The sequence below is a fragment of the Schistocerca americana genome, chromosome 4 (genome assembly GCF_021461395.2).
Source record: "Schistocerca americana isolate TAMUIC-IGC-003095 chromosome 4, iqSchAmer2.1, whole genome shotgun sequence".
NCBI classification, from domain to species: domain Eukaryota; kingdom Metazoa; phylum Arthropoda; class Insecta; order Orthoptera; family Acrididae; genus Schistocerca; species Schistocerca americana.
The window spans coordinates 431,095,030-431,112,199 of NC_060122.1; the positions used below are offsets into that span (position 1 = coordinate 431,095,030).

Sequence of the window (17,170 nt, forward strand, 5' to 3'; positions counted from 1 at the left end):
TTCTTGGAAGCCATGTCCCTAAGGGACCCCATAACGCGCCTAATGTTGAAGCTCCCAACTATCAATAATCCCACCCTCTGAGATTGTCCAGATCTTGCAGGCTGAGAGGTTTCCTCTAAAACAAGATAGGCGACAACATCTGGCTCAGCAACAGCATCAGCCACAGACAGTGCTGGAACCTGTTTGTTAGACAAACTGGGGAGGCCTTACATGTGGCCGCCTGGGAATTCTTTCGCCGCTTGCTATGCCCTGGGGCAACCTCCCACTTGACCACAGGTGAGGGGTCAGCCTCAGTGCGAACAGTGTGTCTAGTAAATTAGATTAACAAGCAGAGATTTAAAACCCTAACAACTGAAGCACTCAGGTAAAACTAAATAATTCAACCCTGATTAGGAACTTGTAATATGTCACAAAATTAGTTTACTTTCCAACGCAAATGAAGACGTGAGAACTGTGACTATTAGATATTAAATAAACATGCAGAATCACTAGAAACTTAACTATTAAAGCACACAAATGATATTATAAAATTCGCTCATGGTTAGGAACTTGGTTACTTCCCTGTTGCTGCTTGTGTCTTGGCCGACTGCTGCTGCCTGACAGTATGATTGGGGATATGAAACGAGTGTTTTTGTAAAGCTTACATTACATCGGGAGACAAGTCAAATGGGCAACAGCAGGATCAAATTACAAGTTTAAGTCCTCCCCTTATAACTGAGTCATGCTCAAACAGTCTTGCAAGCAGCTTCAGCTTCTATTTCAGTGGATCTGAATTTCTCACCTACAACAACAAACACAACACTACTTTCATTTTCCACTAGTGTATCCTTTCAATGTGCACTCAAATTTTCCCCAAAATTCTCACTGTTGTCATTTCAGGATTTAACCAGTAGTATTATGTGAGCTTCACTGCTTTTTAGGATTGCTTTAAGTTCTATCATTTTCTTGTCAATGCTTCAGCAGTTAACCACTAAGATATTTATACTCTCACCTGTCAAAAGGGTGTGACATTTCTTCCGATCTTACACTGATATTTCTGTAACTCCTACATCTGGATTGGACAGAGAGTCATCTAATCTATAAAAAAAACCTTCACATTCGTCCCACATTCCGTAAGCTACTAGGTAGCAACCTCTGATGTGTAGTGCAATCCTGACCAATTTAGGGAATCTTTTAGTTCTCATACCTATTGCTCCAGTCTAGGAAGTCACAGCATAGCTTGTTGCATAACCTTTAAGTCTCTGGTTCAAGACTTAATCTCAACTCAGAACGAGGGGGCTGTGATCAGTCCTGGGGATAATGATGCAGATTGGGAGCTTTATTGAAATATTGTGAGCAAGGAGGGTATTCTCATTTTTTTCTGCCAGTTGCTGGAGTGATCCAAGTATGATTTTGGGTCCATAAGACAGGCATCATTTGTCCCAATGTCCACCACAATCTGCAGTTGGTTGCACCCTATTCTCTGAAGGCTGCCTCTTCAGCATTTTCAGTGAGGCTCCCATGCACACACAGTGTTCTGATTGGTAAGTAATAACCTACTCTCACATAGATAGCTATCTGTATCTACATACATACTCCACAAGCCACCTTATGGAGCAAGGCAGAGAGCAGCTTGTGCTATTGCTAGTCTTTCCCTTTCCTGTTCCACTCACAAGCAGAGCAAGGGAAAAACAACTGTATTGATGCTTCTGTATAAGCTGTGATTTCACTTATCATTTCTTTACAATCCTTATGCAGAAAAATCATTCTGTAGTCTGTTGCAAATGCCAGTACTCTCAACTTTCTCAACAGTGTTTCATGGAAGGAAAAAGAATGTCATTTTTCCATCAGGGATTCTGATTTGGGTTTGTGCAGCACTGCTGTGATACTTGCGTGGTCACTGACTCTACTGGTAACAAATCTACCAAAGCCTTAAGCAGTACTCAAGAACAGATATCCTTTGCACTATCCTTTACTACTTTCTTAGAATTTCCTCAATAAAATGAAATCAGCCATTTGCCTTCCCTACAGTCAATCTTATGGGCTCATTCTACTTCATGTCACTTTGCAATATTACACCTAGATATCCAGTTGCTGTGTCTGTATCAAGTAGCACACCACCAACACCATACTCAAACATTCACAACTTTTTCCCTAATGATTTGCATGAACTTCATCATAATAAACTGAAATTCCATCTGAGTCATATTGTTTCCTCCTACATTGTCAACATAGATAGTTTCCTATATACTACATCATCAGCAAACAGTCACATATTGCTGCTCACTTTGTCTGTCAGATTGTTTATGTCCAGGAGCAGTCATATTACCTTTAAGAGCAGTCATATTACATTTCCTTGGGGATCTCCTGATGAAACTTTCGTTTCTAATTTTTGAAGATAAAACTGAATAAAACAGTGATGTGGTTAGATAATTTGAAATAATAATCAGTCTTGACTGCAAATTTTTATTAAAAAAATTAAAATCACTCTCACTGATGTGTGAGCTACTCATATACATGTTCCATTCAGAAGTTTCTGCAAGTCTAAAAAAAAGTAGGTTACAATGAGATATCCACCACTTTTCTGAGCAGGACCTGTCAACTGCCTTTCAGTATGAGTTCAATAATTGATCCTCTACAGATAAAGCTACTTTCATGTATCCAAGGCCTTTGATTCCAAATACTATAACATTGAACTTTAGAAACTAAATACAACATTATGACATTAATGGTACCCATTTATACATAGGGGGCCTTACCTTTAAAATATAAAGCAGGGAATCACGTTAATATCCTGCATCAGAGAAGTGAAAGTAACAAAAACTTTGCAAATGCTGTAGCCAGATACAATTAAAATATTTACTGATGTGTCAAAAATATCTGGCCAACCATTAGTGCCTACTGCCATCCTTCATCCTGGCCTCCATAACATCCAAGCAAAATCGTCATACACCATCCTTCTGAGCACTGGTTTTGTGACAATAGCCAAGGCCATCTAGTACACAGTATAGTAGAATGGACACTGAACAAGATCCTGATCATATCTGACTCATTACGACCAAGTGTGCAAGGCATATCTTAGATAAGCACAAAAAATAAACTCCAATCAAATGAAATTTGGAATTTTGTATTGCATAAATGTAACACTGAGATTATTTTGCCATGAACAAGGATAAACTTTGCCAAAATGTCACTGATCATATCAAATTCATTTGTAATCATCAGTTCAAAACCTAGTGACACTACAAAATAATAATTTTTTTTCTTAAATACGAGCTGAAAAACAGGAGAAGACTGATGAAGAGATGATAAGTTTGGAACTGGCCTTAGTCCTAATGCTGGAGTGGTGGTGGTGGTGGTGGTGGTGGTGGTGGTAGTAGTAGTAGAAGTAGTAGTAGTAGTAGTAATAGTAGAAGAAGAAGAATTATAGGCACTGTGAAAAACTTTAAAAAAATTTCACAGACACTCAGCATCAGACTAAGAAAGGGAAATTAAAAATATGTGCAGTGAACTAACAAGTGTGTGAAGTTTGACAACACCCAATAACACAAGTCAACAAATTTTGAATTTTTGTCTGGGGGTTGCATAAAAACATAAATTTCTGACTAAGCTGTTTGCACTGACCTTGAATCTGAAGCCTGTCTCTCTACAGTGCATCATGTTTTTGCACCATCATCATCACCCAGATCTGTACCTAATGAAACTGAAAAGGAGTGTACCTAATGAAACTGGAAAGCACTTACAGGAAATGTAGGTGAAATGGAACAATAAAATGGAAAAAAGTAATATGAGAGAATATGAATTAGAAGAAGCAAAGGGACACTTACAAGGTGGAAGTATTACTTCCATTTATGTTTGGCCCTGAATGAACATCTGATGTCCTTCCTTTTGTGTGTCACATCTCCTTCACATGTGATACACCAACAGCAGTCAGATGTAATATTTATTCCCCAATGACCTTGATAATGATGTTTCAGTGTTTTAAGTTCCTGATGGAACCATTCACCATGTTCCTCTAATTTGTTGGCCAAAGTGTTCTGAATTTTATATGTGTGTGACATCAGAAAATGTAGTTTTAGGGGGACCTTGCATCCTAACCATTTTAACAACTGTAGTATATTTTCCACAATTTCCTTGCAATCAGTATTCTAGTCAAGGAAATTATGTACAACATTTTTAAACTCTGTCAACTGACCCATTTTTGTCATTTTACTTTCAAAATGTTCATCAGACATCAACTTACATATATTCAGTCCAACAAATATCCCTTCTTTCAGCTTTGCAGCCAAGAGATATGGGTATTGGCTACACAGGTATTGGAAACAGTTTCCCATTTTATCCAATTCTTTATATAGTGCTTCATCAATCCTAATCTGATTCACAATGAAGGCAATAAAAAGTGATCTGGATTAACCAAACACTCATTTGCAATGTTCTTCAGTTCTACTATCAGGGATTTCCTCTTAGGGCCCTCTCTCCTACTCCATGCTCATGATATGCTCTACTGTCTCATTCACACATACAGCAAGGCATTTTCATGTACTGTGCTTTCTGGCTGAGAAGAATACCAATCACTTTAAAGTCACCACATACAAAGCACTGGCTTTTTTCATACTTCACTTTTTCAAGTAGCAATTTCATGATATTGTATGTCTCTTTTAAGTGTACTGAATACACAATTGGAAATTGTGTTAGGTCATTCCCAATTTATAGTAATTCTTCTTTCAAACTTAGCTTTGAAGAATTTATGCAAACCTCCATTGCTTGCTGTCATATTTTTGAGCTCCCATGTTTGTCAACTAATCTGGCAATGTCTTTGCAGAACACCAAACTGTCTTCAACAAAAAATGTCTTGAAGGCTTTATCATGATTTCTGTACACTGACTATGATAAACCATGTGCAAATAAATTATTTTCACTGAGACGTGATGCCAGAAGTTGTGATGCTCCTTTTGAGAATCCAAGACTTTTGCCAAATTGTTAAATTCTGTTTGAGTAAGAGGTTTTGGGTTATTATCAGCACCACACTCAACACAGATTGACAACTTTCATGACTTACCTCTGGTTCAGAGAATTCAAATGTATCCATTTAAGTTGATGGAGAGAGAATCAGAAGACTTGTACTATGAGGGACAGGTCTAATTGCTGAATGTAAGTTCAGATACAAGATTTTGTTCATCTTTATTTTGTTGTATCTTGCTAGTTTCATCATACAGAAGTGAAAATCACCAATATGTAGGTAAAATAAAGTGTTCAAACTTCATCATTCCCATGGTATTCACAAGCTGTATGCACCATAATATGGGAATAATGAAGTTCAAATACTTCATTTTATCGTCACTCCACGTCCTTAACTGCTCCACATGTGTATGACACAGAGTGTGTGGAGCAAATGATTTGTTCTGAGCCCTGAGCTTCATGCTGAAATAAGCAAAATATGATTTTTGCATAACTTCTGTTATTTGTCTATGTCTTGTACTTATCACAGAAGCTCTACATATGTAACAAAATGCATCTGGGCTATTCATATACTGTCTTTCGAACTCAGCGTCAATAAAATAACACCACTCAATAACATGCGTAAGCACCTTCTCCTGGCTCTCGCACTCACTCAACTATTGATTGTTGTGGTGATAATGGAGTTTCAGCTGTGAAGTTCATTCTCCCCCTGTACTTCACTATCCTACAAACAAGCAGTGTCACCACATTTATACAAATTATGCTACATAACACAGACTTGACAGCCAATAGCGAAATAGCCCATAACAGGTTTGGCGGAGGCATAGCTGTGCAGAGAAAACGAATGGTGATGCAAAAAACTTATATTTTCATGTTCAGGGGTGCCAAATTAGTAAAGAACATCACTGACTTTCCAAACCCCAGAACCCATGTCAACCTGTGTAATCATTGGCCATCTCTTGCAAAAATGCTCTCTAGGTCTGAATAACAGTAATTAACAAAATTTGTATTAAATATTAATTTAAGTGTATGTTATTAATACATACTTAAATTACTATGACAACTGTCCATGCACTAACAAACAGAATAGGAAACATATGTAAATCAACTAGTAGAATTATATTTATTGGCCAACTTGTAATTGACATTGTGTCTTGGTGCTCAATGGTTACATAGTGGACTACGGACTCAAAGTTTGTCAGTTTCAGTTTTTCTTCCTATTTATCCTTTCTTTCACCACTTGTACTACTTATTAATGTTCAAAATTCTGAGTTGCATCATTTTTCAGAGGCCACATTCAGCAGTAGGGCCCTGTGTACCTGGATGAGGAAGGCAAGGTTATACCATGTCCCAAAGGATCATGCCCAGTAAATCACTGTGGGGATACAAGCTACAGGCTGATGACAGCTCTAATTCAGCAGGTAATGCAATTGTATACATCTGCCACTCTATGACAAGTGTTTCTTTATAGTTAAATGAAATGGCTTTAGAACTGGGAACTATTGAAACTTACATCCACACAGAAAACTGCCTAAATCCATGGCCAATAAGCTGTTATATGTACATTTTCATCAACCTTGGCAAACCTCTGAAAGCCTGATACATTGCCACTTTTGTCTACAGTTTGTTTGTGTTTGAAGTCCAATTGACCACACCACTTAACAGCCAATGCGAGCTAGCCTTAGATTATCAGCTGCCAAACAATGTATTCTCTACATTATTGGTTATTAAGATATTTATGACAGCTCTATGTTTTGAAAGCACACTAATAGAATATGCCACATGCAGCTTGCCTAATGTTATGGGACACTGTGGTGGGCAACAGTCTTCACAAGCCATTTGTGCTGGGAATAATATTGTTTCTTTTTACTTCTTTTCAGATATATATGATTATTTCCATGTTTTTCACCTGTATAGAAATTTCTTGAGGTAGTTTGAGCAGTTTCTTCTGCCCATATTCCTTCCTCTTTACAACACAAAACCTTCAATAACAGATTCCTTGATCTACTTTGTCCCTTTAATATTTGCAATTGGAGTGTAATAATCGTGCCAATAGCTGATCTTGTGGTGTTGCCAAGTGTGTTTTGTGCTAATTAGATCACTCCTGAACTTGATTCAGTTGATTCAAGTTTAGCGTAATAGAATGCAGGGAATTCATGAACTCAGTTCATTTTCTAAACTAAGATCAAACTAGATCTCCAGTCAGTGACGTATATACAATGGCCCTACGTGTACAGTTGGCTCTTAACATCCCAGCAATGTGGAGGGACAACAACAATCAAGTAATGAACGTAATGCAGTAGATGGTTGAACTACAGTGGTACAAAACTTCAGTGAGCCTTCTATAGATACCTGCACACAGAGGTGGCCAACAAAATGGATATATGGACATTGACACAAAGGACACAGTGCATTGGGCACTTGATTATCTCTGACTTCACTACATTTGATGACATCCCTGAATTTAAAGTGGCACTAATCACCCCTTTAACCCCTTCAAAACCATGTTTATGCCTTCGGGATTCTGTAACACCAGCCAAACCTGGCAATGCTTTCTTGATAATGTCCTACGCTGTTTTGCCTACCTGAATTATATCTTCATCTGTGCCTGCAATCTTGAGGAGCACTGCCCGCATGCCCTGGAAGCATTTTACCACCTCCTAGAATGGGAGTTATCATCAGCCTAGAGAAGTGCATTTTCAGTGTTGCAGAGATTGACTCTCTTGGACACAGGATATCATCCAATGGCTCAATTCCACACAATCATCAGAGAATGCTGCAGTTTCCATAGTATGGCAAATTTCTTCTAGTGCCACCTCAAAATCACTGCAAGCGTGCAAGCACCAGTCACTGCTACACTTCAGGGTGACTGCACTAAAGGCAATAGGCCTAGTCCCTGTATGGTACAAATGATAGTGAGTTTGGAAAAAACGAAATGTGAGCTCTCGCACGCTGCCCTCCTGGTACACTTGCATCTGACTGCCCCATTTGCAATCGTAATGGATGCCAGGCACCATTGTTGAACAACAGACCGAAGGTTCCTGGTAGCCACTGATATTCTGTTTCATGAAGCTCTCTGTGCCACAGTGGAATTGGGTGTATATAATTGTGCACTCCTTGCCATATATGAGGCAGTCAAGTACTTCTGCCCCTTGGTGGAAGGACACCCCTTCACTGTCTACATCAACTATCACTCCCTTACAACAGGCTCTCGTCGAAAGGAAAGCACACAGATTTCCCCTAGGCAATTGCATCAGCACTCATACATACCATAGTTTGACAATATCGCTGCTGACTGCCTCAGCCACTCCTGTGCCCTCACTGCATCCCTCAATTATATGGCCATGGCCACCACTCAGGTAGCTGATCCTAAACTGTTAAGACTGCAGAATGACTCAAACACCAGCCTTAACCTCAAACCACACACGATTTCCAGTATGGATTTAGACATCTGGTGCAATGCTCACAAGCATTCTGATCGCTCATGTAACTACGCAGAGTGCATCCACCCTTACCTTTTCCTGATTTCTATGAGGTAGCTTTCAAACACTTTCACGGTCCACCCCACACTGGTGGATGTGCAACTGTGGCACCATGGAGGAGCATTTCACATGGTCTGGTATCCAGTAGGACTGCATCGATTGGACCTGCAGCAGCCTCCCATGTAGTGCACTGAAAGGCTAAAGGCTACCCTGTAGCTAACGGCATGGTGGAGAGAGTCCAGAAGACCCTAAAAGCTGCCCTTACCTGCCAACCTGTAGCTTTGTCCATCGCCCTGCCACTAGTTATCCTAGGCTTGCTGGTGGCCCACAAAACTGACACAATATTTTGGGCTTGACTGATTCAGCACTGTCTCACTCTGGCCTTTCTGATTGTGGAGCATCCACTTCACAGAGGCCATTATGATATAGTGAGTGCATTGTGAGCAAGGTTACCAACTGCTGTGATAAGTGTGTGGCTGTCAGAGGCAAAATCCAAACATTGTTAGATTAGTTCACCTATGGTCCCCAAGTTCATTATTGTGCCATGTGATCTCCTTGGTTATTATATTAGATTAATCACTACAATACCAATTCGCAAATTGTTCATATTTTAGCCTTTTCCAGTTTTGTCATATTAGATACGCTTATGTTACCCATGTTCCAGACATTCTTTCATGACACGTACCATGATTTATCATCCCATTTCACCCAACTCAGCTAGTAATACTTCTGTATCTGCATGTGATGTTCAATTAATGTAACTCCCACCATGGAAAGGGAAAAAGCCCCAGAGCAGATGAGGTATGGGATCATCTGTGAGGTATACTTGGGCATTATAATTAATGGCACACTTTCCAAAAGAAGCAGTGATCCAAGTTTTGGTCTTTGCTTGCCACAGGTTTAACTTGTCACATACTATCCATAAAATGTATATTTCACTAATAGTAAGAGAATTTATTCTCAAGAAGCCTTTAGGCTAATCACATAACTAGTCTCGTGTTCTGTAAGTATGTCTTTTGTTTAGGAGGTAGCAACAACCTATATTAAAGGCTCTCTAAAAGTCAGACACAATGGCGAAAATGTTGTTTCCAATATCTATTACATTTTGATTGTCAAAGTTAAAGAAAGAATGACAGAGCAAGAGAGAGAGAGAGAGAGAGAAACATGTTCCAAAGTGAATCAGTTTAAGTCAGACATTGATGCACAGATAAGTTCATCTGTCTTCTGAGTGTTCCTAAAAATTGGTCTAATTTATGAGTTTTTCCAGTCATGTCAGGCATATCGCTGCCAGGTCGATGAAAAACTGCTGGTAGAAGAAACACCAATTATTTCATAAAATATACACTCAAAACAGCATCCCTTCAATATCAGTTCTGCTTTTCAATTCTGTAAACACTTCTCTCTGTGCCTGTAATTAAAAAAAAAATTACAGGAAATAATTGAAAGGAGGAACTAGAGTGTGATTTTTCTTCATTGAAGCAACTTCAGGAGACAAAATTTGATAGGTTTGGCTTCACTTGGTCATTTTTTGTGTCAATATGATTAGTGTGTACAAATGGATTGATTTTGTAGGATTCATTTTCTTTGTTCTCCATATCTCTTTACAAAGTTTCACACTTTGTATGTTTCTGTCAACAGGGTTCTAATTATCTATTACATGACTATGTTATTTTATTTATCTGTTGCCCAGAACAGTGATGCAAGAGTTATGTATTTTTTCTAATGCTTTACTTACCATGGCCACTAAATCCAGTTGCTATGTAAAGATTATGGTAATATGGATGGCGTCCAACAATTCCATTTTCATCTGCAACATTGGTGTCATAATATCCAGCCCAGGCATTTGTCACCTACAAATAAACATCAGTTATCATTCTTTGCCATAAATTTGCTTTTCCATATAATGCAAGACAAAATTCAAATTGATACCCAAAGTATAATTTTTTGACAATAAATTCACACCACAAAATCATTTAACCAACTACTAAGCATTCATCAATAATATTAGATTAATATTCTTCCTATTAACACACTTATTCATCAACTAACTACAATTAAAATGCTTGAAATCTATAACTAAAATTAACTGATTTGTGTGAATCATGATGACTAAACATACAAAGATTTATAGAAATTATGAGCATAAAATACGTAAATGTAACTGTTCAGCATACAGCATAAGCATGGAGTCATCAATACACATATTATGCTAAACTTCAAGAAACTATGCTGTTCAGCTTCTCGTTTATTTCACAGTCAACTCCTATATTTCCTTGAAGTGGTGAGTGACTCTGTTTACTCACATCATTATTTGATTATTTGTATCCCAAACAGATTTACAATATTCCATTAATCATACATCTGGTATACATCTCCACAGAAGGTGAAGGCCCAAGTGCACTGATATCTGGCTAATTGTGGATATAGCAGTACAAATGAAAAATGCCAAATTTATGACAGAAAGTGATGAAAAATAAATTCATTGCATGGTGCAAGTGAAGTTATAGTCATCTTGGAGAGGATAAATACAGGTCCTATATGGTTTTCAAGGGAATCTTATACCATTCTTCCTACAAAATTGTGGCAAGTTCAGGTAACAATGATGGAGGTTGATAGTGATCATGCACCCTTCTCTCCAAAGTAGACCACAATGGCTCATTAATATTGTGATGTGATGACTATGGTGCCCAGGGGAGAAGTGAAAATTCATCCTTCAGCTCACAAAACCAGTACTGGAGAATGCAAGGTATGTGAACAGGGGCCCTGTCACCTTGAAACACAGCATCACCATTTGGGAACAAACATTGTACCGTGGGATGGACTTGATCAGTCAAGATCATCACATCATCTTTGGCAGTAATGTAATCTTGCAAGTAACCATGGAGCCCATGGAATGCCATGATATGGCTGCACAAATCATCACTAAACCCCCACAATGTTTCACTCTTGGAATGTAAACTCAGCCAGAGTTTGGAAACAGAATGAAACAAGACTTATCCTGTAATAAATCAAGATCTAATGGAACATTTTTCTCAGTTAACAAACCATGCGATATCAAATAAATTTCTGCCAGATTTGGATTCATTTTCATTTATAAATCATATATTTCATAAATGTTGATGTTCATGTGGTTTTCCACATGTTGGGTGCATTTTTTCTGCAAATATAATTTTCCATTTATATATAGATATGTTCTCATATTTCAGTATTATACTACAAAAATTATTTCGCAAATAATTAACAGAAAATGCTTGAAAAACAAAGCTACATCATTTTTGCTATTTTTACTATTCAGTATTAAATGCAGACAAAGGATGCATATATAAAAATTGATATTGCAACAAACAGCAGGTTTCCAATATTTATATTTGCAAATTTTGCAACCTTCAATATTATTACTAAAAATCTTTACATAAATACATATCTTCAGGAGACATTCTGTGAATTAAATCTGACGTATAATTTAAAAATGGAAGGTACCTTAGTATTATTTTAATTTGTGGAATGTTCTGGAAGATTCAAAAAACCATTAACACAACTTATATCACAATTGTTTGGCACCAATACAATCAGTAGTGATCAGACTGTTTTCAGAATCATTCAGATGAGTTTCATACTGTTTTTGATATGAGAAGCTCTTTGCGATATGTAAGGCAACAAGATAATGAAAAGAGCTCTAAGTATTATGTTTTGATATTTGCTTGTGGAAATGTGAAAATGTGTGTGAAATGTTATGTGGAATTATGAATAAACCATATTATGTAACAGAATAACTATTATCTTCGTGCAGTGTATAGTGTAACATTTCACTTAGTTAAAAAGAAGTGTTGCACAGTGTATTTAGAACTGACAAATGACATGTATGGACTGCTGAAGCATATTTATTTAATGTAGTTTAGAAAGTAGGACACATGTGTTTAGTGTGGGGCTTTTCAGTATGTGCATGTTGATTCCTGGTACAGGAGACAGCACTGCTACTGGATTGGGCGATGTTGGCAGTGGTTCACATTTGGCCACATCTGCTGCTCTTAATGTTTTCTTCCTGCTGCAGATCCCTGCCACAGAGTTGAACTGGCTTCCATGGAAGAAGATGCCTGTGACGATGCCTAAGAAAGTCATGGAACAAAACAGGTTCAAGGGGAGGGCTGCTCTGAAATTTAATTGGGTTCATTGTGAATTTTGTTAAAATATACTTGTCAACTACCCCCATGAACCATGGACCTTGCCATTGGGGGAGGCTTAGGTGCCTCAACGATACAGATAGCCATACCGTAGGTACAACCACAACAGAGGGGTATCTGTTGAGAGGCCAGACAAATGTGCGGTTCCTGAAGAGGGGCAGAAGCCTTTTCAGTAGTTGCAGGGGCAACAGTCTGGATGATTGACTGATCTGGCCTTGTAACAATAACCAAAACGGCCTTGCTGTGCTGGTACTGCGAACGACTGAAAGCAAGGGGAAACTACAGCCGTAATTTTACCCGAGGGAATGCATGATGATGGCGTCCTCTTGGGTAAAATATTCCGGAGGTGAAATAGTCCCCCATTTGGATCTCCGGGCGGGGACTACTCAGGAGGATGTTGTTATCAGGAGAAAGATGACTGGCGTTCTACGGATCGGAGCATGGAATGTCAGATCCCTTAATCAGGCAGGTAGGTTAGAAAATTTAAAAAGGGAAATGGATAGGTTAAAGTTCGATATAGTGGGTGCAGTAGCCACCAGAAAGATCGCGGGAGGTGCACATCGGCATGGCGCATCACGGACAGTAGTTGCCGCAAGTAAAGTCCCGTCCACCAGGGGGCACGCAAGAATTCGGCCGCACCCTCTGCCAGAGGAACAACAACAACTCAGGCAGCACAGGCCGTGCCCAGCCAGTTTGACATCGGGCATGCCTAGCACACAGTTTCCGGTCTACACTATGTGAAGTGCGACGGGCAATGTGAATCATGTTAATACACAATTGGTGACGAGTAGGGTCGTTCTTTCACGTGTTGCTCTGGTTTCGCAGCTTATCCATGGCACGGGGAATTTAGTGTGGGTATGGTTGAGCAGCAGAAGGAGCTCATGGCAACTATGACACAAGCGCTTCCGGTGTTGCTCTCCTCGCAGTCTGCTCCAGCGCCATTCCCTCCTCCCTTTCCCCCGTATGACGAGACGGCGGAGGATTGGTATGCACATGAACATCACCTTCGGCAGCATTTCCAGGCATTTCATGTTGCCAATGCAGAGGTATGTCGCACTCTATTCTTGTCTTGGATATCTCCCTCGCTGTATCACGTTTTGTGGTGGCTAGCGCCATCACAGGAACCCTCGTCCTTGTCTTTTGACGCATTGCGTTCATTGCTGTCTTCATATTATCGCTGCCGCACACATGTTGTGGCAGCTAGGGTCGAGCTGTATCAATGCAAGAAACAGCCCCATCAGTCTTACCGGGCATGGGCCACTACCCTGCACAGTCTTAGTCGCAAGTGTCATTTTGTCACGGAGCAGTTGCGAGAGTCGTATGCCCACATTATGGTGCGAGACGTCATTGTTCGTTTGGCCCCTGATAGGGAGGTCCGGCAACGGGCCATGCAGTTGGAAGACCCTTTCCTTGAGGAAGTCCTGTCCCTTGCTCAATTGTATGAAGTCTCTCACACCACAGGTCAACAGTTGGAAGCGTGGTGCGACGTCGCGGTGGTTCAGGGCGGCACAGCCACGTCCACTGCGTCCGGGGTGGACGACATGCGAGCAGTATAATCCGGCCATTACAGCCGCTCCCACATGACACGTAAACAGATTTCCGGCCACCAGCCCCTGCTACCATCCTGTGCGTCGTGCTATATACATCATGACTGGTCAGAGTGCCCCCAGCGTTAGTCTGTTTGTTGCAAATGTAATAAAAAAGGACACATTGCTAAAGTTTGCTGCTCAGCCTCAAAAGAATCAAAGGCAGCAGGTACAGAGGACATGGATGTTGACATTCAGGAAGTTTCATGGGGCCAGGCTCCCAACGCATTGGCACACAAACTCTTTATCGAGGTGTCAGTTCGGTTGCGCCGACTACAACTGCAAATAGATACAGGTGCGGCAGTTTCCTCATTGAATGCACAAAGTTACTCTGACCTTGGGTCACCCCCGTTGGCACCAGTTTACCAGCGTCTCCGCGGTTATGGTAAACAGTTCATTCCCCTACTGGATCAATTCACTACCAACGTTACTTACAAATCAGTCACTCGGCCTCTTACTTTTATTGTTGTCAGTGATGCAAGCCCTGCTAACCTTTTTGGATTGGATGCCTTTCAAGCTTTCGGTTTTTGTATTGCAGACACCATACAATTGGTCTCCGAAGACGTTCCCTATCAGTCACTGGAATCTTTGCCTTTAACGATATCTTTGAGGAGGGCCTGGGGCATGTTTCAGACTTTGAAGCTCACTTAACTTTGAAGGCGTCGGCTCGCCCACGTTTTCTACGCGCGCGGCAGATCCCCTTGGCTCTCCGCCCTCAGGTAAAAGCAGAGCTAGACCGGCTGACAGCCCTCGGGGTCGTTCTTCTCATTTCTTCTAGTGAGTGGGCTTCACCCCTCATTATTGTCAGGAAACCCTCAGGACAATTATGTCTTTGTGGCGATTTCAAGGCCACCATTAATTCCTAATTGGTGGTGGACACCTATCCCTTGCCTTGTTCTGATGAATTGTTCTCCGAAGTGGCGGGAGGCCAATATTTTTCGAAAATCAATCTTTTGGAGGCTTATCATCAGATTCCTTTTGATGAGGACTCCAAACAGCTGGTGGTCATCAACACCCCGTTTGGCCTTTACAAATACCAGCGGTTGGCCTTCGGAATATACAGTGCCCCGCAATATTTCAGCATTATCTTGAGCACATCACATCGACAATCCCTCTTTGTATTAATTACCTGGATGACATAATAGTCACAGGCCACAGCACGAAGGAACACTTGCACAACCTTCGAACCCTCTTTCTCAAATTCAGGTCCGTGGGCCTGCGTTGCACTTGCGTAAGTCTTCCAACTGTCCATTGAGTATGTGGGCTACACCATCCCTCAGCATGGCGTCCAGCCACTAGGAAGTTTGGTCCAAGGTATCGTCGACCTTCTGCGGCCCGCTTTGCTGAAGTAGTTACAAGCTTTTTTAGGCAAGATTGCCTATTATCACTGGTTCATTCCCAGGGCTTCCACCATAGCCCACCCTCTGTACTGCCTTCTGTGCAAGGGTGTTCCTTTTGATTGGTCGCCTGCATGCAAGCGAGTGTTCACCTCATTGAAGGGCCTCCTCATGTCAGTGCCTTGTTTGGCTACTTTTGACCCCAATAAGCCGTTGGTCCTGGCTACAGATGCTTTGCAGTATGGGGTGGGGGTGGTCCTGGTCCATCCAAGCAGCCAGTGGCGTTTGCATCTAAAACTCTTAGTCCCATGCAGGCCCATTACTCCCAGGAGGGAAAAGAGGCTTTGGCCATTGTCTATGCTGTTACCAAGTTTCATCCTTTCTTCTATGGCACAAAGTTTCAGTTAATCACTGACCATAAGCCATTAATATCGTTATTTGACCCCACCTCTCAGATTCCAGATAGGGTGGCCCACAGACTGCAGCACTGGGCCTTGTTCCTCTCTAAGTACCATTATGACATTCATTTTTGCCCTACCGGACAGCATGCCAATGCTGACGCTCTTTCCCGTCTTCCGGTGGGCCCGGATCCTAAGTTCGATAGGGAGGAGATTATGTGTTTTCATTTGGATGTGGTGTCCCACCAAGTGGTCAATGGCTTCCCGATCACTAGTTCTAGAGTCGCCAGGGAAATGGCAGCTGACCCGGTTCTATACCTCGTTCAGCAGGGGTGGTCATCCGATCTCCAGGCCGGGCCTCGGACCCTCTTCGCAATTATTTTGTTCTACGAGACTGCCTCTCAGTCTTGGAAGGAGTTCTCCTTCTGGCTACCGATGATACAGCTCCTCACATGGTTGTTCCTGCAAGTTTGTGAAGGGAGGTCCTCACGTTATTACATCAGGGGCACTGCGGTGTTTCCCATACTAAAACCTTGGCTCACAGACATGTGCACTGGCCCGGTATTGACAGAGAAATTGAGCACTTGGTGGCTGCCTGTTCCCAGTGTGAGAGCCAACAGGCATCTCCCAGGTCAACGTTCTCTTCATGGCCGCCTGCAACCCAGGCATGGGAACGTGTTCTCATAGATTTTGCGGGCCCGTTTCCCAATGGCCTTTGGCTCATTGTCATTGATGCTTATTCTCAATTCCCATATGTGGTTCGCTGCTCCTCAACCACTTCAGAAGCTTCAATCAAGGCACTCACAAAAATCTTTTCTGTGGAAGGTCTGCTAGTCACCCTGGTATCTGGCAATGGATCTCAGTTTATTTCGCAGACCTTCCAGGATTTTTGTAGGCACTTCATTATTCGGCATGTTTGCTCTCCCCCCTTTCATCCACAATTGAATGGGGAAGCCAAGCGCATGGTGCACACCTTTAAGACGCAAATGAAAAAGTATGTGAACGAATTTCCTGCGGAGGAGGCATTGACGTTTTTCCTGATAGCATACCAGACCACACCGATGGGAGAATGCAGCCCTGTAGAGCTCCTCCACGGGTGCCAACCTAGGACTCTGCTGCACCTCCTCCGGCCTGGTCCTCACCAGTCTTCGCAAAACGGGGTAACGAGCTTTCCACCGTGTATGTTGGTCTGGGCATGTGAGTTTGGTCGCAATCCACGTTGAATACCGGCGGTGGTCCTGCACCTCA

At 41.3% G+C, this 17,170-nt stretch overlaps 1 protein-coding gene across 1 annotated transcript in view; it reads right to left on the reverse strand.

Annotated features, from left to right (window-relative positions):
* The window catches only part of LOC124613928 (FAD-dependent oxidoreductase domain-containing protein 1-like), a 246,245-nt gene that overhangs the window by 24,361 nt on the left and 204,714 nt on the right, over positions 1 to 17,170 (reverse strand). The window contains exon 8 of the mRNA XM_047142680.1: positions 10,156 to 10,270. Coding sequence (XP_046998636.1) covers positions 10,156 to 10,270 — 115 coding nt within the window. The remainder of the gene's footprint in view (positions 1 to 10,155; positions 10,271 to 17,170) is intronic.